A 22,210-nucleotide genomic window follows, 5' to 3' on the forward strand; every position below is an offset into this window, starting at 1 on the left:
ACGGGTAGATTTTGCGCTGTGTGCAGGCGCCAAGTCCTGTTGGAACTTGAAATCTCCATCTCCATAGAGCAGGTCAGCAGCAGGAAGCATGAAGTGCTCTAAAACTTGCTGGTAGACGGCTGCGTTGACCCTGGATCTCAGGAAACAGAGTGGACCGACACCAGCAGATGACATGGCACCCCAAACCATCACTGATGGTGGAAACTTTACACTAGACTTCAGGCAACGTGGATCCTGTGCCTCTCCTGTCTTCCTCCAGACTCTGGGACCTCGATTTCCAAAGGAAATGCAAAATTTGCATGGTTGGGTGATGGTTTGGGGTGCCATGTCATCTGCTGGTGTCGGTCCACTCTGTTTCCTGAGATCCAGGGTCAACGCAGCCGTCTACCAGCAAGTTTTAGAGCACTTCATGCTTCCTGCTGCTGACCTGCTCTATGGAGATGGAGATTTCAAGTTCCAACAGGACTTAGCGCCTGCACACAGCGCAAAATCTACCCGTGCCTGGTTTACGGACCATGGTATTTCTGTTCTAAATTGGCCCGCCAACTCCCCTGACCTTAGCCCCATAGAAAATCTGTGGGGTATTGTGAAAAGGAAGATGCAGAATGCCAGACCCAAAAACGCAGAAGAGTTGAAGGCCACTATCAGAGCAACCTGGGCTCTCATAACACCTGAGCAGTGCCAGAAACTCATCGACTCCATGCCACGCCGCATTAACGCAGTAATTGAGGCAAAAGGAGCTCCAACCAAGTATTGAGTATTGTACATGCTCATATTTTTCATTTTCATACTTTTCAGTTGGCCAATATTTCTAAAAATCCCTTTTTTGTATTAGCCTTAAGTAATATTCTAATTTTGTGACACACGGAATTTTGGATTTTCATTTTGTTGCCACTTCAAATCATCAAAATTAAATGAAATAAACATTTGAATGCATCAGTCTGTGTGCAATGAATAAATATAATGTACAAGTTACACCTTTTGAATGCAATTACTGAAATAAATCAAGTTTTTCAAAATATTCTAATTTACTGGCTTTTACCTGTGTGTGTATATATATATATATATATATATATATATATATATATATATATATATATATATATATATACATATATGTATGTATGTATGTATGTATGTATGTGTGTATATATCCATCAATCCATTTTCTACCGCTTGTCCCTTTTGGGGTCGCGGGGGGTGCTGGAGCCTATCTCAGCTGCATTCGGGCAGAAGGCGGGGTACACCCTGGACAAGTCGCCACCTCATCGCAGGGCCAACACAGATAGACAGACAACATTCACACTCACATTCACACATTAGGCCGATTTAGTGTACCTGGTGCATGTTTTTGGAGGTGGGAGGAAGCCGGAGTACTCGGAGAGAACCCACGCAGTCACAGGGATACTAAGACACAGAAAGATCCCGAGCCCGGGATTGAACTAACTAAGGACTACTCAAGACCTTCGTATTGTGAGGCTCAGGCACTAACCCCTGCTCCTCCGTGCTGCCCGTGTGTATATACTGTATGTGTGTATTTACATGTGCGTATATATATGTGTGTATGTATATATATGTATATATATATATATATATATATATATGTGTGTGTATATATTATGTATGTATATATATATATATGTATATATATATATTTATATGTATATATATGTATATGTATATGTGTATATATATATATATATATATATATATATATATATATATATATATATATATATATATATATATATGTATATATATATATATATATATATGTATGTGTGTATATATAATAATAATACATGTATGTATATAGCCTGGCCCCCGGCCAATTTTTTTTAACCCAATGCGGCCCCCGAGTCAAAAAGTTTGGGGACCCCTGGCCTAAACAGTACCCTCAATTTTATGTCGTGGAAGTGCAGACTGCATTGCAAATGAGACTCAAATGTAATCAGAAAGCAAGATATAACAACTGAACAGCACAGTTATAATCAGCATTATGTTACAATTAACATTTATTAAGGCACACAAAAGTACCAAAATTTGGTACCGTTAAATACCGGTATCGGGAACTGGTACTATATCGGTTCAAATTTGAACAATATCCATCCCTAATATTAACACACCAGTATTATTAGTGCATCTCCTGGGGGTTAACTTCCCCGGTCTTTAAAAACTAGTGACACCTCTGTTTCTGACTTCAATCGTGGGTTCTTGTGTGCACCACAGTTATGTACGATGAGATGCAAAAGTGAAACTTAAAACATAACTTTCTCCTATGCTGCCACATATTTATTATATTTCACCTTTCTTTTATCACCTTGTCCTTGTTCCAAAATGCTGGTGCAGTGTGTGATTGCTTAAAGGGTGAGCTTTGATGACGCTCAAATGTTCAAGGTGGAACCAATCGTTTTGCATTTTGTGATCTGTGAATAGCAGCCATGAAAGAACAAAAAATATCAATCACAGGATAATCTTTTGGGATTTTCCACAAGGCGTTGGCTCGTGTCGGAAGGAATTTTTCTCTATTCATCAAAAATAATGATTTGTGATGTCAGAGGTCACAGATCTTAGCTGGATCATTCCAAAGACAAGTCCTGGTATGCCTGGTATGCTTAAAGGAGCATAGAGGTCGATCCAAACACTTGATTGATTATTTTGGCTATGTACTGACTAAGTATTTATGAACTTTTGTTCGACTTGACTATCATTAACGCCACCAGATGTCTGGCAAAATGACAGACTACAAGGCAAACCAGAGAACAAAATACGACTACCGTACTAACCCATTAAAAATGTGATTTTCTGAAGCACATTTTGTGGAGTTTTGACTTTGTTTATTTGAATAAAAGGTAGAATTAAATGGTCCCTCTAATGCTTACAACATTGGCACCTATTTCATAATTCTGGACCTATACAAGTACAATTCTCACCAATTTTAGGCTTGTTTTGTAACGATTTTCAGCACATTTAGGAATTCTGACATTCTGACATCACCTACAGAAGACTGGAGGAAATTTCATATTGCGTTAGTATGTGTTTTGGGAGCATCTTCATCCCGAATCTCGATATTTTTGCGCACATTTTGGAGGAATGATCTGGCCAAACGCCAGAATTCGGGAGCTTCCTCGGCTCCAGACAATCCCTGCAGGAAAAACTGAGAAAAAAGAGCAAACTCGGTGTCTAAAAAGAAGAAACAAAGGAAGTTAGCCGCTCGTATTGTATTTTGTTTCCTCTACGACTGATGATTTCCTCAAGATGCGCCAGGAAATTCTGAAAGAGCATGGTGATCTGCGTCCGGTGCCCGGTCAGGATTGGCCTCTGTCCTAGGATCTCTGTCTCAGGATCGAAACAGTACGGTTGAATTTCGTGATTGAGGGCTAACAATGGCGTTCTTCAGCTCCAAATGAAAAACCTCCGACTCTGAACTCGAATCAGAGTCATCTTGCAAAGACGCCATGTATGAGTTTTTGGTAAAATTCAAACTCACATTATATTTCCATTTTCTTTCATGTTTATTTTTTTTATCATAATATCAACCATATCAGTTTTGAAGTCATCATAGACCAGGGCGACAAAAACCTACCATTAAGTGATGAAAATAAAGGCCTTTCTATACGCCACAGGTGTCAAACTCGAGGCCCGGGGGCCAGATCTAGCCCGCCATGTCATTTTATGTGGCCCGCCACTTCATTTAATTTTGCCTGCCACGTCATTCAGTGTGGTCTTTCAAATCATTTAAAGTGGTCCGCTACGTTATTTAATGAGGTCCGCAACATCATTTATTGTGGATCGTCAATTAATGTGGTCTTGCAAAATATTTAATGCAAAAAAACGCATGGAGAGAACTTGGTATGGAAATGTCCTTTATCTGGACCTTTAAGAAGTGGTGTGGCATGGTGGCAATACAGTCGTTCTATGACATGGCTATGTGACTTGCATGCATGTGTAACAGTATGACCAATCACGCGAGGCCCTGAGCAAGTGTGTCAAACTTAAGCATGGATCAGAGCGCTCATGCGAGCCAAAATAAAGTGGTTCCAAGCACAGCTCAAATGTTGAAATGTTCAAAATGTCCTACCTGCGTAGTTCTTCTCCCTGGCCCGCCTGGGCATCGTCCTCCATGCGAACATGGTAGGTGTTGAGTTTATGGCGAGGGATGTGAGTGAGAAGTTCCGAGAGGTCCAGCCTCCTTAGGAACTGCACGGGCTGAGGAAGAGCGGCATCACCCACACTGCCCGAGGCGAGCCGGTGATGGAGCGGGAGGGTGAAGGCCATAGGCAGGGGTAGAACAGCTGCGGGGTCAAGCTGAGGAATACCGCCGGAGCCTCGGCTAAAGGCCCCTCCGACTAAAAGGTGCTTGCGCTGTGTGTCCATGTGGACCGCTGATTTGAGGAACTCCCCTAATTGACGGGAGCCCCGGAAAGCTGGCCCACCTACACCAGGTCCGAGGACAGAGGTTGGCGAGAAGGAGAATCCGGATGGGGGAGATTGTCCTGGGGAGTCACATGGAGACCTGTAAGGAGGTCCCAGAGGAAAGAGTCCCCCTGCTGCTCCACTCTCAACAGAGTTCTGGCGCTCCACTGATTGTTTTCTCGGTAGATCCTGACTCGAGGCTCTGTGTGCTGTTTTATGCGATCCCAACACCGGCTTACTTTTCCTGGGCTCCTCAAACAACCCATCCCCAGGTCCAGAAGCCCCTCCACTGGCCCCTGTCCGCCCAGTGCTCCTCTCAGATGGCTTCTTCTTCCTCTCATCCTGCATGCGTTTCACCTGATACCAGTCGGTGTCTTTCTTCAGGTGACCCTGGCCGCAACGGCAGGAGCAGAACCTGAAAGCCAGGTCGTATCCTTTCTTGGTCCACATGTTCTGTCGACACTGCTTCTCGTTCCATGACCGTGCGCGGCCGATGCAGTTGAACTGTACCAGGATGGAGCTCTCCCACTCGTAGAAACACTGCAGATGCATCCAGTTGCCGTAGGGACAGAGCTCGTTGTTGCAGAGCACCCGCTGGTAGTCGTCCTTCTCCAGGTCGATGGGACGGCCCAGGCTGCAGCCCAGAGGGGTCGCACACTTGACCTCTGGATAACCAAAGACAAGGAAAGTTTAGAATGTGGAAAATGTATACAGTGACTACTGTCAATTGCATTGAGGCTGCCCCTTAGAAGCAGTGGATGCCCAGGGACCAATTCCAGAACCTGTATAGCTATCTTGGTCAGGGGAACTGGCTACAAACGAACGTATGTTGCATGATTTCGGTTGCGAGGGAAAACAAAGTCTGTTGAGAAAATCCACACATGCAACTCCACACACAACTTCAGTACCTTGGTCTTGGGAACAGGCTGTTTTATATCTGATGGACAGGCTAGGCTAGGTCATGGCCAATATGACGTCATCATATACAGGGTGTCCCAAAAAAATTGATACACTTTTTAGCATCGGATAACTCAATTGTTTGTTTTTTCTTTGCAGATTGAACCCTTTGACCTGAATGATAGCAGCCAGACTAAACTTTGAAGAAAGGAAATTCATTCTAAAATGCTACTGGAAGTATAAAAACACAGTTTAAGTGCAAATACAATTTAGGAGGGAGTTTCAAACAGAAACACCAACACCAGTTACCATCACTCATGTTAGAGATAAGTTTGAAGCTGATGGAAATGTTAAGGACGTCCACAAGAAGCGTTCCGGAAGATCACGTACATCGACAAGCCCCACAAAGGAAGAAAGAGTACAAGTCCAAGAAAGTCTGTGCAGCAAGGTAGTCGTGAAGTAGGCATCTTGGAATGTAACTTTTCCATTGACAACGTTTCATGATGCGATGGACAGATGATTTTGAAATGCCTACCTCACGACTACCTTGCCGCACAGACTTTCCTGGACTTCGCTGAAACATTTCCAGTACTCTTTCTTCCTTTGTAGGGCTTGTCGATGTACGTGATGTTCCGGAACGCTTCTTGTGTACGTCCTGAACAGTTCCATCAGCTTTAAACTTACGGTATCTCTAATTCGAGTGATGGTAACTGGTGTTGGTGGTTCTTTTTTGAAACTCCCTCCTAAATTGTCTTTGCACTTCAACTGTATTTTTATACTTCCAGTAGCATTTTAGAATGAATTTACTTTCTTCAAAGTTTAGTCTGGTTGCCATCATTCAGTTCAAAGGGATCAATCCGCAAAGAAAAAAACAAACAATTGAGTTATCAGCTGCTAAAATGTGTATACATTTTTTTTGGGACACCCTATAGTTTGCATAATCTGCGATGATGCATGTATTTTCTTCAAAACGGCTCAAAAAAGTTATACATACATTTAAGGAACAGATCTGTGTTATTATTCATTAGTAGTAACATATGTACGTGTAACGTATTCTTTATTTTTTATTGTTTTTCTCTATTTTCCCTTGCGTATTGCTTACGTTATCACAATATCCAGTTTTGGCATCGCTGTTTCGCTAATCAAAGTCTTTTTTCTATTACAAAAAAATAAGAGTTGTAGAAAGTATTGGAAACTCAAGACAGCCATTTACATTATGTTCTTTACAAATGTATTTAAACTTTTGATCGCGACTGTATATATGTATATATATATATATGTTCATTCATACTGTATCGACCTACTGGTATTAACATTCATGTTCATGTGTTTTTGATGTTTATTGTTCCAATGATCGTGAACTTATTGTGCCTGAAAGCGGAACGCCGGAGTATGACAACAAAGTGTTGTTGTGTGTTGGGAGTGAAGCAAGAGAGGGAGGACGTGCTGGAATTGGTCCAGTTGTTAGCATAAGATTTGCAATAAAAGTTAAAAATACCGTCACACTTTGAGTGACTTCTTCTGCTACAATACATGATAATACTTTCATTTGTTTTCAAGGGAAATTTTTTTTTTTTTTTCGTTATGGCGGCTTTTATTTTGCTGTGATGTGATGCCCCGATCCCTTACTTGTAGGGGAAACCCTAATGGAAGCTGTGTAGATGAGGCTTTAAGAATGTTGCGGACTTTGGATCAAGAACTGGTGACAATCTTGCTGTACTGTTGCAGTTATTTCCACTAATCAGTCTCCCGGATATATTTTCTATAATAGGACCCCTTTAAGTGTTCCTTGTAACTTTAACCTGAAAAAGCACATTCAACACAAATTGAAAAACAAACATGGTATTGATGTTTTACTCATTTTATATACTAGATGACGAATTATGTCAAATTACTGTACTGTTTTAATTAATTATAACCAATAATGGCAATAATTAATTACAATTACAGAGAGTAACACCACCAAAGTATTCCTTATTGTCCAATGTCTAATGTGTCATCCACAAGTTGCAAATATTTTCCGTTTATTTTTTTTGTTTGAATAGTGTTATTCCATCTTTAACATTCATTTATGCCCCGCCGACACAAGGGCTAATTTTTGTTGGTAAATGAGAGACTGCGAGAAATTATTATCACACTTCAACATCTCTTGTTTGTAAATAATGCCTTGTTTGGTGGGTCGGCATTGGAAATGAAAATCTGTTCCTAATGGTCTAACCCTGGATAAATACAGATTAAATATATGTATATATATATATATATATATATATATATATATATATATATATATATATATATATATATATATATATATACGTATATGTGTATATACATATATATATACATGTGTATATACATATATATATACATGTATATATACATATACATGTATATATATATGTATGTATATATATATATATATATATATATATATATATATATATATATATATATATATATATATATATATGTAAACTAGGAAGTGAGAACAGCGGTGTGTTGCTAAATGTTTTTAGAATACATTAACCAGAAACCTTAGCGCTGTTGGCCAGAACAGGAAGTAAGTTTGAGCTATGCGGGAGGATGATAATTCTGCCGTTCAAGCAATAAAAAGTTGATATTTTGTACACAAGAAAAAAACGTAAGTTTTAATTCGACAGTTGACGTGCGCGTTTAGTTGGCCTAAATGTGTGGGGTAAATTGTGAGGCCCCTCATAATTTGCGGGGATTGAGATGTTCAATAAAAAAAACATATCTTTCTAAATATATCTTCATCAACAACTTTAACTGCAAAATATAGAAAAGGATTTCCAAAAATAACAAGTACGATTTAAAAAAAGATAAGACCAAGCAACCCAAGACTGCGACAAGCTGTGCCAACATTCAAGTCTGTGTGTGTAAACATAGGAACACTGTCTTTCTTCTGGAAGAAGATCCTGACCCACCAGTTGCTGATTTAAATTGATTAGAACTGGATAAATAAATGCAAATCAAGCTTTGTATGTGCGTGCAAAATCCAAGGGGAGGAAAGCATCTTGAGAAAAATAAGAAAAAAACTATGTTTGCAAACATGCTAAACTAATCTTAATTATGTTTAAAGGCAGACAATTGACCCAGCTACTCAGCTTTTTGTGGCCCTTAACATGATTTTGTTTGGGGCCCCATTAGGTCTGTATTATTACCAATAATTCTATAAATTGCTAATCCAATTGAACTCTCCAAAGCTCCAAATGTCACAGGTTAGTTAAAAATATTGTGCTGTAATCAAGCACTCCTTTTCTCCTATCCGTGTTGTTAACTTCCCCTCCGCTTATTGTAAACAAACATGGCGTCCATTGTTTGGGACTTATTCACTGTTTCAGAGGAATACATTTTGCATGGTATTTGCACCAAATGTTCTGCAAACATTCCGCGAGGCGAAAAAAAAAAACCCATCCAGCCTCAACACATCACCTGAAACGCAAAAGCGCAAAGACATTTAAAAATGGGGGTTATAAATAAGTTGTTCGGTTCTTGAGAAGCAGGAAGTTATCGGTATGGCTATGGAGCTAGTTTATTTCCAACACGCATACAATTACAATATGGCAAATCACATGTTTCCAGTTTGTTATTACAGTACTGTATGTCCGAAAAGGAGTAGGAAGAAGCAGATCTTTTGTAATCCTCAATCTTACTCGAGCTGTCGTTTGTATAGAGATTGAACAATTTTGGTCCGGGTATTGATCCCTGGGGTACGCCACAAGATATATTAGGCGCCGTAGACGTGTGTTCGCCCCGCTTCACGTATTACTCCCTGTTGCTTAAGTAACTTCTTACTAGAGTTGTACGGCATACCGGTATTAGTATAGTACCGCGATACTAATGAATCATTTTCGGTACTATACCGCCTCTGAAAAGTACCGGTATCAAGTTGATACCCAAATTCGTGGTATCATCCAAAACTAATGTAAAGTATCAAACAACAGAAGAATTACTGATTATTACATTTTAACAGAAGTGTAGATAGAACATGTTAAGAGAGAAAGTAAGCAGATATTCACAGTAAACTAACAAGTAGATTAGTAATTCATTTTCTACCACTTGTCCTTAATAATTTTAACAAAATAATAGAATGATAAATGACACAATATGTTACTGCATACATCAGCAGCTAAATTAGGAGCCTTTGTTTGCTTACTTACTACTAAAGGACAAGTTGACTTGTATGTTCAGTATTTTATTTAAGGACAAACTTGCAATAAGAAACATATGTTTAATGTACCGTAAGATTTTTTGTTAAAATAAAGCCAATTTTGTGGTCCCCTTTATTTAAAAAAGTATTGAAAAGTACCGAAAAGTATTGAAATAATTTTGGTACCGGTACCAAAATATTGTAAAAATATTTGTAAAAAAACATTGTGCGTCCCTAATTTTTAGCGTCAACAGTACAGCTTTTTCTCATTACTTTATTTGCTCTTTCATTCCACCAGAGCTGTCAAAATTTTACGAATGAACTCATGATTAATCACAAAAAATATTGCATTAATCATGAACACACTCAGATCAATTATGCAATTTATTTATAAAAGCTATTTTAGCTTAACCGCTATATGGTCAGCGATCAGATCAATGCATGATAAAAATGAGTGAGGAGACTCCAAAATAAAACCTAAATTAACTTTAGATAAAACAGTTACCAAGTTCGGTGCAAATAAATGACATGCATCCAAGTAAAAAACATTCCTTGATGACATTCTGACAATTAAACTGCATTTGTGTACAAATATTGGGGTATTTTCTCAAAATAATTTTAACAATGCCAGCCGGTAATAACCTGGGATTAATCATGATTAATCCAAATTCCAAAATGAGATAAAACATTTTTTTTATCAATTTACAGCCCAAATTTATCGACTTTGCTCAAGTATACAACAGGTGTTAAAGAGGACTGCATTGTTTATTAGTATGTAATAACAAGTTTCATACTGAATTGGTCTCTTTTAAACCAGCAGGGAAAAAGGTGCACGAGTTGTGAAGGGCTGTGAGTGCGTGGGCAGACTTGTCACTTACAATCCACACAATAACATAAGAAGACATCAACTCCATCTAAGCCAGGGGTGTTAAACTCATTTTCACAGGGGGCCAAATCACAGTTAAGACTGCTCTCAGAGGGAGGCTTGTGACAGCGAATAATTTATGAATTTGTATTTGATTTTTGATTTTTTTTTTTTACGCACACTGTAAAAAAAAAATCTGTAAATTTTACAGTAAAATACTGGCAACTCAGTCACCAGAATTTTACTGTAGTAAAAAGTATTACGGGAAAAAAAATGGCAGCTTATCGCCACAATTTTACTGTGAAATCTACGGTGGTTTTTTTTACAACATGAAAAAACGGAGAGCTGCCAGTTTTTTACCGTCAAAAAAATGCGCTACTCTATTTCCGTTTACAGTAACAAACGGTAAGAACAACAAGCGTGGCTTTTACAGTAATAAACAGCTCTGCTGACAGAATTTTACCGCAAAACGACAATGTACAGCAATACGCTGTAAAAACCACCGTAAATTTCCCCATGAAATACATTGTTCTTTTTACAGTCTACAATTTAATGGATAACTTGCTTCGAGATCTTAGGTCAAACAGATATTTACAGTGTTTGGTTTTACTTTAACCCCCAAAAAAGTTTGGAAAGTATTGACGGTTGCAATATTGGATAATATTCAAGTTGGAAAAATATGCAATTTTATGCAGTACGTATTTTATTTATGTCAAAACGAAGAGAACGGATACCTTCGGTAAGCGAAAATAAGGTACTTTATTGACGCATTATTGACTTTATTTACTTTAACCCAGGGCTTCACGGTGGCAGAGGGGTTAGTGCATCTGCCTCACAATACGAAGGTCCTGAGTAGTCTTGGGTTCAATCCCGGGCTCGGGATCTTTCTGTGTGGAGTTTGCATGTCCTCCCCGTGACTGCGTGGGGTTCCCTCCGGGTACTCCGGCTTCCTCCCACTTCCAAAGACATGCACCTGGGGATAAGTTGATTGGCAACACTAAATTGGCCCTAGTGTGTGGATGTGAGTGTGAATGTTGTCTGTCTATTTGTGTTGGCCCTGCGATGAGGTGGCGACTTGTCCAGGGTGTACCCCGCCTTCCGCCCGATTGTAGCTGAGATAGGCTCCAGCGCCCCCCGCGATTCCAAAGGGAATAAGCGGTAGAAAATGGATGGATGGATGGATACTTTAACCCAAAAAAAGTTAGGAAAGTATTGACAATTGCAATATTGGATAATATTAAAGTTGGAAAAATGTGCAATTTTATGCAGTACGTATTTTATTTCTGTCAAAACGAAGAGAATGGATACCTTGGGTAAGCGAAGATAAGGTACTTTATTGACGCATTATTGACTTTATTTACTTTAACCCCCAAAAAAGTTTGGAAAGTATTGACAGTTGCAATATTGGATAATATTAAAGTTGGAAAAATATGCAATTTTATGCAGTACGTATTTTATTTATGTCAAAACAAAGAGAACGGATACCGTGGGTAAGCGAAGATAAGATACTTTATTGACGCATTATTGACTTTAACCCCAAAAAATGTTTGGAAAGTATTGACGGTTGCAATATTGGATAATATTCAAGTTGGAAAAATATGCAATTTTATGCAGTATGTATTTTATTTATGTCAAAACGAAGAGAACGAATATCGTGGGTAAGCGAAGATAAGGTACTTTATTGACGCATATTAGTCCAGGTTTTGTGGGCCATAAAACAAAGATGTGGTGGGCCAGATATGGCCCCCGGGCCTTGAGTTTGACACCTTAATTCCAAATTCAGTTCATATTTGGGGCAATTTAATCAAATTAAAGCAGTATGCAGTACGTATTTTATTTATGTCAAAACAAAGAGAACGGATACCGTGGGTAAGCGAAGATAAGATACTTTATTGACGCATTATTGACTTTAACCCCCAAAAAAGTTTGGAAAGTATTGACAGTTGCAATATTGGATAATATTAAAGTTGGAAAAATATGCAATTTTATGCAGTACGTATTTTATTTATGTCAAAACAAAGAGAACGGATACCGTGGGTAAGCGAAGATAAGATACTTTATTGACGCATTATTGACTTTAACCCCAAAAAATGTTTGGAAAGTATTGACGGTTGCAATATTGGATAATATTAAAGTTGGAAAAATATGCAATTTTATGCAGTACGTATTTTATTTATGTCAAAACAAAGAGAACGGATACCGTGGGTAAGCGAAGATAAGATACTTTATTGACGCATTATTGACTTTAACCCCAAAAAATGTTTGGAAAGTATTGACGGTTGCAATATTGGATAATATTCAAGTTGGAAAAATATGCAATTTTATGCAGTATGTATTTTATTTATGTCAAAACGAAGAGAACGAATATCGTGGGTAAGCGAAGATAAGGTACTTTATTGACGCATATTAGTCCAGGTTTTGTGGGCCATAAAACAAAGATGTGGTGGGCCAGATATGGCCCCCGGGCCTTGAGTTTGACACCTTAATTCCAAATTCAGTTCATATTTGGGGCAATTTAATCAAATTAAAGCAATATAGAACATGCACACATGCAGCACAATATTGGGTTAAAATCGGGGTAAATAAATGTGTTGCAATTAAATACTTGGGTAAGCGAAGATAAGGTACTTTATTGACGCATTATTGACTTTATTTACTTTAACCCCAAAAAATGTTTAGAAAGTATTGACTCTAGCAGTATTGCATAATATTAAAGTTGGAAAAATATGCAATTTTTTGCAATACGTATTTTATTTATGTCAAAACGAAGACAACGGATACCGTGGGTAAGCGAAGATAAGGTACTTTATTGACGCATTATTGACTTTAACCCATACTTGCCAACCTTGAGACCTCCGAATTCGGGAGATGGGGGGTGGGGGCGGGTGTTAGAGGGTAGCGGGGGTGTATATATTTTCAAGTATTTCTCATATATATATATATATATATATATATATATATATATATATATATATATATATATATATATATATATATAAATAAATAATCCCTTCATGAATGAGTATATCCGTTCGGCCACCGTGTTCAATGGAGAAGTCTGATCTACAAAATGTGCAGGCAGCATACCCTTCCCCTTCAAGCTGTCCTGGATGAACTGAAATTATTTTTTCCAATCATTTTGGAACTTGCAAGCGTACTTCTTCTTCTTACTCGTCGTCGCCATGTGTCTTCTTCGTTCTTCTGCTTCGTCTCTGTTATGTTTTTGGACATTACTACTTGCCGTAGTTTTGAAGCAATGCATGATGGGAATCCGGATGTTGTGTGTCAGTGTATTAACGTGCCGGCTGGAATAAACACACGCTGAGAAATAGCTCCGTGCCTGCCTACTTTATGGATTATAGATAAACCTATGGATGACGGAGACATATATAATAGTCTCCTTTTCAGGTGAGAGAGGACGCTAAAGGCAGTGCCTTTAAGGCACGCCCCCAATATTGTTGTCCGGGTGGAAATCGGGGGAAATCGGGAGAAATTCGGGAGAATGGTTGTCCTGGGAGATTTCCGGGAGGGGCACTGAAATTCGGCAGTCTCCCGGGAAAATCGTGAGGGTTGGCAAGTATCCTTTAACCCCAAAAAATGTTTCGAAAGTATTGACAGTTGCAATATTGGATAATATTAAAGTCGGAAAAATATGCAATTTTATGCAGTACGTATTCTATTTATGTCAAAACAAAGACAACGGATACCGTGGGTAAGCGAAGATTAGGTACTTTATTGACGCATATTAATCCAGGCTTTTGCGGGCCACAAAAAAAGATGTGGTGGGCCAGATATGGCCTCTGCTCCTTGAGTTTGAGACCCACCATTGCAAACTCAGTTTATATTTTGGGCAATTTAATCAAATTAAAGTAATGTAGAACACGCGCACGTGCACTGCAATATTGGGTTAAAATCGGGGTAAATAAATGTGTTGCAATCAAATTGTTGGGTGAGCAAAGATAAGGTACTTTATTGACGCATTATTGACTTTATTACTTTAACCCCAAAAAATGTTTGGAAAGTATTGACGGTTGCAGTATTGGATAATATTAAATTTGGAAAAATATGCAATTTTATGCAGTACTATTCTATTTATGTCAAAAAGAAGAGAACGCAACCTTAGGTAAGCGAAGATAAGGTACTTTATTGACGCATTATTGACTTTAACCCCAAAAAATGTTTGGAAAGTATTGACGGTTGCAATATTAAAGTCGGAAAAATATGCAATTTTATGCAGTACGTATTCTATTTATGTCAAAACGAAGAGAACGGATACCTAGGGTAAGCAAAGATAAGGTACTTTATTGACTCATTATTGACTTCAACCCCCAAAAATGTTTGGAATGTTTTGACGGTTGCAATATTGGATAATATTAAATTTGGAAAAATATGCAATTTTATGCAGTACTTATTCTATTTTTGTCAAAACGAAGAGAACGGATAAGGTACTTTATTGACGCATATTAATGCAGGCTTTTGTGGGCCACAAAAAAAGATGTGGTGGGCCAGATATGGCCCCTGCGTCTTGAGTTTGACACCTTCATTTCAAACTCAGTTTATATTTGGGGCAATTTAATCAAATTAAAGCAATGTAGAACATGCACACTTGCACTGCAATATTGGGTTAAAATCGGGGTAAATAAATGTGTTGCAATCAAATACTTGGGTAAGCAAAGATAAGGTACTTTATTGACACATTATTGACTTTATTACTTTAACCCCAAAAAAGGTTCGGAACGTATAGACGGTTGCAGTATTGGATAATATTAAAGTTGGAAAAATATGCAATTTTATGCAGTACTATTCTATTTATGTCAAAAAGAAGAGAACGCAACCTTAGGTAAGCGAAGATAAGGTACTTTATTGACGCATTATTGACTTTAACCCCAAAAAATGTTTGGAAAGTATTGACGGTTGCAATTTTAAAGTCGGAAAAATATGCAATTTTATGCATTATGTATTCTATTTATGTCAAAACGAAGAGAACAGATACCGTAGGTAAGCAAAGATAAGGTACTTTATTGACTCATTATTGACTTCAACCCCCAAAAATGTTTGGAAAGTATTGACGGTCGCAATATTGGATAATATTAAACTCAGAAAAATATGCAATTTTATGCAGTACGTATTTTATTTTTGTCAAAACGAAGAGAACGGATAAGGTACTTTATTGACGCATATTAATGGAGGCTTTTGCGGGCCACAAAAAAAGATGTGGTGGGCCAGATATGGCCCCCGGGCCTTGAGTTTGACACCTTCATTCCAAACTCAGTTTATATTTGGGCCAATTTAATCAAATTAAAGCAATGTAGAACATGCACACTTGCACTGCAATATTGGGTTAAAATCGGGGTAAATAAATGTGTTGCAATCAAATACTTGGGTAAGCAAAGATAAGGTACTTTATTGACACATTGACTTTATTACTTTAACCCCAAAAAAGGTTCGGAACGTATAGACGGTTGCAGTATTGGATAATATTAAAGTTGGAAAAATATGCAATTTTATGCAGTACTATTCTATTTATGTCAAAAAGAAGAGAACGCAACCTTAGGTAAGCGAAGATAAGGTACTTTATTGACGCATTATTGACTTTAACCCCAAAAAATGTTTGGAAAGTATTGACGGTTGCAATATTAAAGTCGGAAAAATATGCAATTTTATGCAGTACGTATTCTATTTATGTCAAAACGAAGAGAACGGATACCTAGGGTAAGCAAAGATAAGGTACTTTATTGACTCATTATTGACTTCAACCCCCAAAAATGTTTGGAATGTTTTGACGGTTGCAATATTGGATAATATTAAATTTGGAAAAATATGCAATTTTATGCAGTACTTATTCTATTTTTGTCAAAACGAAGAGAACGGATAAGGTACTTTATTGACGCATATTAATGCAGGCTTTTGTGGGCCACAAAAAAAGATGTGGTGGGCCAGATATGGCCCCTGCGTCTTGAGTTTGACACCTTCATTCCAAACTCAGTTTATATTTGGGGCAATTTAATCAAATTAAAGCAATGTAGAACATGCACACTTGCACTGCAATATTGGGTTAAAATCGGGGTAAATAAATGTGTTGCAATCAAATACTTGGGTAAGCAAAGATAAGGTACTTTATTGACACATTATTGACTTTATTACTTTAACCCCAAAAAAGGTTCGGAACGTATAGACGGTTGCAGTATTGGATAATATTAAAGTTGGAAAAATATGCAATTTTATGCAGTACTATTCTATTTATGTCAAAAAGAAGAGAACGCAACCTTAGGTAAGCGAAGATAAGGTACTTTATTGACTCATTATTGACTTTAACCCCAAAAAATGTTTGGAAAGTATTGACGGTTGCAATTTTAAAGTCGGAAAAATATGCAATTTTATGCATTATGTATCCTATTTATGTCAAAACGAAGAGAACAGATACCGTAGGTAAGCAAAGATAAGGTACTTTATTGACTCATTATTGACTTCAACCCCCAAAAATGTTTGGAAAGTATTGACGGTCGCAATATTGGATAATATTAAACTCAGAAAAATATGCAATTTTATGCAGTACGTATTTTATTTTTGTCAAAACGAAGAGAACGGATAAGGTACTTTATTGACGCATATTAATGGAGGCTTTTGCGGGCCACAAAAAAAGATGTGGTGGGCCAGATATGGCCCCCGGGCCTTGAGTTTGACACCTTCATTCCAAACTCAGTTTATATTTGGGCCAATTTAATCAAATTAAAGCAATGTAGAACATGCACACTTGCACTGCAATATTGGGTTAAAATCGGGGTAAATAAATGTGTTGCAATCAAATACTTGGGTAAGCAAAGATAAGGTGCTTTATTGACACATTGACTTTATTACTTTAACCCCAAAAAAGGTTCGGAACGTATAGAAGGTTGCAGTATTGGATAATATTAAAGTTGGAAAAATATGCAATTTTATGCAGTACTATTCTATTTACCGGTATGTCAAAAAGAAGAGAACGCAACCTTAGGTAAGCGAAGATAAGGTACTTTATTGACGCATTATTGACTTTAACCCCAAAAAATGTTTGGAAAGTATTGACGGTTGCAATTTTAAAGTCGGAAAAATATGCAATTTTATGCATTATGTATTCTATTTATGTCAAAACGAAGAGAACAGATACCGTAGGTAAGCAAAGATAAGGTACTTTATTGACTCATTATTGACTTCAACCCCCAAAAATGTTTGGAAAGTATTGACGGTCGCAATATTGGATAATATTAAACTCAGAAAAATATGCAATTTTATGCAGTACGTATTTTATTTTTGTCAAAACGAAGAGAACGGATAAGGTACTTTATTGACGCATATTAATGGAGGCTTTTGCGGGCCACAAAAAAAGATGTGGTGGGCCAGATATGGCCCCCGGGCCTTGAGTTTGACACCTTCATTCCAAACTCAGTTTATATTTGGGCCAATTTAATCAAATTAAAGCAATGTAGAACATGCACTCTTGCACTGCAATATTGGGTTAAAATCGGGGTAAATAAATGTGTTGCAATCAAATACTTGGGTGAGCAAAGATAAGGTACTTTATTGACGCATTATTGACTTTATTACTTTAACCTCAAAAAATGTTTGGAAAGTATTGACGGTTGCAGTATTGGATAACATTAAAGTTAGAAAAATATGCAATTTTATGCAGTACTATTCTATTTATGTCAAAAAGAAGAGAATGCAACCTTAGGTAAGCGAAGACAAGGTACTTAATTGACGCATTATTGACTTTAACCCCCATAAATGTTTGGAAAGTATTGACGGTTGCAATATTAAAGTCGGAAAAATATGCAATTTTATGCGGTACGTATTCAAATTATGTCAAAACGAAGAGAACAGATACCGTAGGTAAGCAAAGATAAGGTACTTCATTGACTCATTATTGACTTCAACCCCCAAAAATGTTTGGAAAGTATTGACGGTTGAAATATTGGATAATATTAAATTCGGAAAAATATGCAATTTTATGCAGTACGTATTTTATTTTTGTCAAAACGAAGAGAACAGATAAGGTACTTTATTGACGCATATTAATGCAGGCTTTTGCGGGCCACAAAAAAAGATGCGGTGGGTCAGATATGGCCCCCGGGCCTTGAATTTGACACCTTCATTCCAAACTCAGTTTATATTTGGGGCAATTTAATCAAATTAAAGCAATGTAGAACATGCACACTTGCACTGCAATATTGGGTTAAAACCGGGGTAAATAAATGTGTTGCAATCAAATACTTGGGTGAGCAAAGATAAGGTACTTTATTGACACATTATTGACTTTATTACTTTAACCTCAAAAAATGTTCGGAAAGTATTGACGGTTGCAGTATTGGATAATATTAAAGTTAGAAAAATATGCAATTTTATGCAGTACTATTCTATTTATGTCAAAAAGAAGAGAATGCAACCTTAGGTAAGCGAAGACAAGTTACTTAATTGACGCATTATTGACTTTAACCCCCATAAATGTTTGGAAAGTATTGACGGTTGCAATATTAAAGTCGGAAAAATATGCAATTTTATGCAGTACGTATTCTACTTATGTCAAAACGAAGAGAACAGATACCGTAGGTAAGCAAAGATAAGGTACTTTATTGACTCATTATTGACTTCAACCCCCAAAAATGTTTGGAAAGTATTGACGGTTGCAATATTGGATAGTACCGTATTTTCCGCACTATAAGGCGCACCTAAAAACCACAAATTTTCTCAAAAGCTGACAGTGCGCCTTATAACCCGGTGCGCTTTATATATGGATTAATATTAAGATTAATTTTCATAAAGTTTCGGTCTCGCAACTTCGGTAAACAGCCGCCATCTTTTTTCCCGGTAGAACAGGAAGCGCTTCTTCTTCTACGCAAGCAACCGCCAAGGTAAGCACCCGCCCCCATAGAACAGGAAGCGCTTCTTCTTCTACTGTAAGCAACCACCCGCCCGCGTAGAAGAAGAAAAAGCGCGCGGATATTACCGTACGTTTCATTTCCTTTGTGTGTTTACATCTGTAAAGACCACAAAATGGCTCCTACTAAGCGACAGGGATCCGGTTCATGAAAAGACGCAATCTCTCCATCCGCACACGGATTACTATTTCACAGCAACTGATATTCCTGTGAACCGCACTGTGGATACAACGGGAGCACGTACGGTGAATATTCGCACCACAGGGAATGAGAAGTCATCCTTCACTGTGGTTCTAGCTTGCCATGCTAATGGCCAGAAACTTCCACCCATGGTGATATTCAAAAGGAAGACCTTGCCAAAAGAGACCTTTCCAGCCGGCGTCATCATAAAAGCTAACTCGAAGGGATGGATGAAGAAAAGATGAGCGAGTGGTTAAGGTAAGTTTAAGTTTACGCGAAGAGGCCGGGTGGCTTTTTTCACGCAGCTCTGTCCATGTTGATATACGATTCCATGCGCGCCCACATCACGCTGGTTTTAATATATTATTAAAGTTTGACTGACCTATCTGACTGTTTTTTTGACATTCCTTTAGCGCTGTTAGATGCGGCTTACAACACGGGGCGGCTTATAGGTGGACAAAGTTTTGAAATATGCCGTTCATTGAAGGCGCGGCTTATAACCCAGGGCGCCTTATGGTGCGGAAAATACGGTATTAAATTCGGAAAAATATGCAATTTTGTGCAGTACGTATTTTATTTTTGTCAAAACGAAGAGAACGGATAAGGTACTTTATTGACACATATTAATGCAGGCTTTTGCAGGCCACAAAAAAAGATGTGGTGGGCCAGATATGGCCCCCGGGCCTTGAGTTTGACACCTTCATTCCAAACTCAGTTTATATTTGGGGCAATTTAATCAAATTAAAGCAATGTAGAACATGCACACTTGCACTGCAATATTGGGTTAAAATCGGGGTAAATAAATGTGTTGCAATCAAATACTTGGGTGAGCAAAGATAAGGTACTTTATTGACGCATTATTGACTTTATTACTTTAACCCCAAAAAATATTTGGAAAGTATTGACGGTTGCAGTATTGGATAACATTAAAGTTGGAAAAATATGCAATTTTATGCAGTACTATTCTATTTATGTCAAAAAGAAGAGAACGCAACCTTAGGTAAGCGAAGATAAGGTACTTTATTGACGCATTATTGACTTTAACCCCAAAAAATGTTTGGAAAGTATTGACGGTTGCAATATTAAAGTCGGAAAAATATGCAATTTTATGCATTATGTATTCTATTTATGTCAAAACGAAGAGAACAGATACCGTAGGTAAGCAAAGATAAGGTACTTTTTTGACTCATTATTAACTTAAACCCCCAAAAATGTTTGGAAAGTATTGACGGTTGCAATATTGGATAATATTAAAGTCGGAAAAATATGCAATTTTATGCAGGACGTATTTTATTTTTGTCAAAACGAAGAGAACGGATAAGGTACTTTATTGACGCATATTAATGCAGGCTTTTGCGGGCCACAAAAAAAGATGTGGTGGTCCAGATATGGCCCCCGGGCCTTGAGTTTGATACCTTCATTCCAAACTCAGTTTATATTTGGGGCAATTTAATCAAATTAAAGCAATGTAGAACATGCACTCTTGCACTGCAATATTGGGTTAAAATCCGGGTAAATAAATGTGCTGCAATCAAATACTTAAATACGAACGACATAAAAGTCAATTTCACATAAGGCCTCCAATTGTCGCCGAGCAGTGCGGCTCGCATTTGCAGATACTCTGCAAAATCCTTAAATGCCATCATTTCGGATGTAAGATTGGAAGGCTTAGCAATGCGTGCAGGTATGTGGGAGCGTGGCAGCCCAGGCAAGAGCGGGAAGGCGGCATCACCAAACTCCTCCATCTGTGTGCTGGTTCCTCTCTTACCATTTGAACGCTCGTTCCCGGGCGCAGTAGCAGCAGCGGCGGCGGCGGCGGCGGCAGCGGCGGCGGCAGTGATAGTGACAGCAGCAGCCGCGGCCGCGCCTCCTGTTGCGGCCGCACAGGCTCCATTTTCCTGCTCATCTCCGCTACTGTTGGTGCGTTTGCTCTTCTTCCCCTTGTTGCTCTTCTGGTTGGGCATGTTCTGCTGGCTTTTCACACGATTCTACTGTTAATGTTCGAGCGCTTATGACCAACGACTGCTGGCAACGTAGTCGGACATTTCTGTGGACTCCATTTCGGCGAGGCTAAATATTCTGTGTTGTTGTTATTCGGTCTCCCGACATGAGCACGACGGGCTGCCCAGTTCTGACACTTATTAAGCTGCTATAACCTTTTAGGAGAGAAGGCGTGTCCCCTCTCTTGTTTTCATTCCTGTTCTGTCTTCTTTCTACCACCCCGTGACGTCACAGGACCCCCGGCATTGGCCGACGGCGACTCGCGCTGCGTTCATGTGTCCTGGGAAAGCTGGGGTTTCATCGCCTTTAAAACCGCACGCGTGTACTTCAATGGCATTATGTTGATGTTTTCTTTAAAGGCTTCGGTACGAACAACAAACAGTAATGTAAGATGTGCTAAAATAACAAACAAAAAAAACAATACATTCGACTTACTTATTAATTTCACCATTTCATTTACCATTTCATTTCATTTTTTCATTCATTTATTTATTTCAGGCAATGACATAAAAAAGTACAAAGTTGACAACACATAATAATATAAATTAATATCAGAATCAGAATCAGAATCGTTTTATTGCCATTGTTTGAGAACGGGTTCACAAACTAGGAATTTTTCTTGGTGCAATCGTGCAACATGAAACACATATAACACAGATTTGGTAATAACAAGAGCTGTAACTGAACTATCAGATCTTGTTATAGACTTAGAAGGAATTCTAGGGAGTTACTGTTAGGAGTTATTGTTCATGTGCCTGATGGCCGAGG

The 22,210-nt window shown here is 38.1% G+C and overlaps 1 protein-coding gene across 4 annotated transcripts in view; it reads right to left on the reverse strand.

The window, feature by feature from the left end:
* heca (hdc homolog, cell cycle regulator) overlaps positions 1 to 21,643 on the reverse strand; it is a 41,072-nt gene extending 19,429 nt beyond the window's left edge. For all 4 annotated transcript variants that reach the window (XM_072916146.1, XM_061987168.2, XM_061987167.2 and 1 more), the window contains exons 1-2: positions 21,210 to 21,643; positions 4,082 to 5,081 (exon numbers count right to left, since the gene is read on the reverse strand). In XM_072916146.1, coding sequence (XP_072772247.1) covers positions 4,082 to 5,081; positions 21,210 to 21,405 — 1,196 coding nt within the window. In that variant the 5' untranslated portion in view covers positions 21,406 to 21,643. The remainder of the gene's footprint in view (positions 1 to 4,081; positions 5,082 to 21,209) is intronic.
* Positions 21,644 to 22,210: the final 567 nt, after the last annotated feature.

Source organism: Nerophis lumbriciformis, linkage group LG26 (genome assembly GCF_033978685.3).
Source record: "Nerophis lumbriciformis linkage group LG26, RoL_Nlum_v2.1, whole genome shotgun sequence".
NCBI classification, from domain to species: domain Eukaryota; kingdom Metazoa; phylum Chordata; class Actinopteri; order Syngnathiformes; family Syngnathidae; genus Nerophis; species Nerophis lumbriciformis.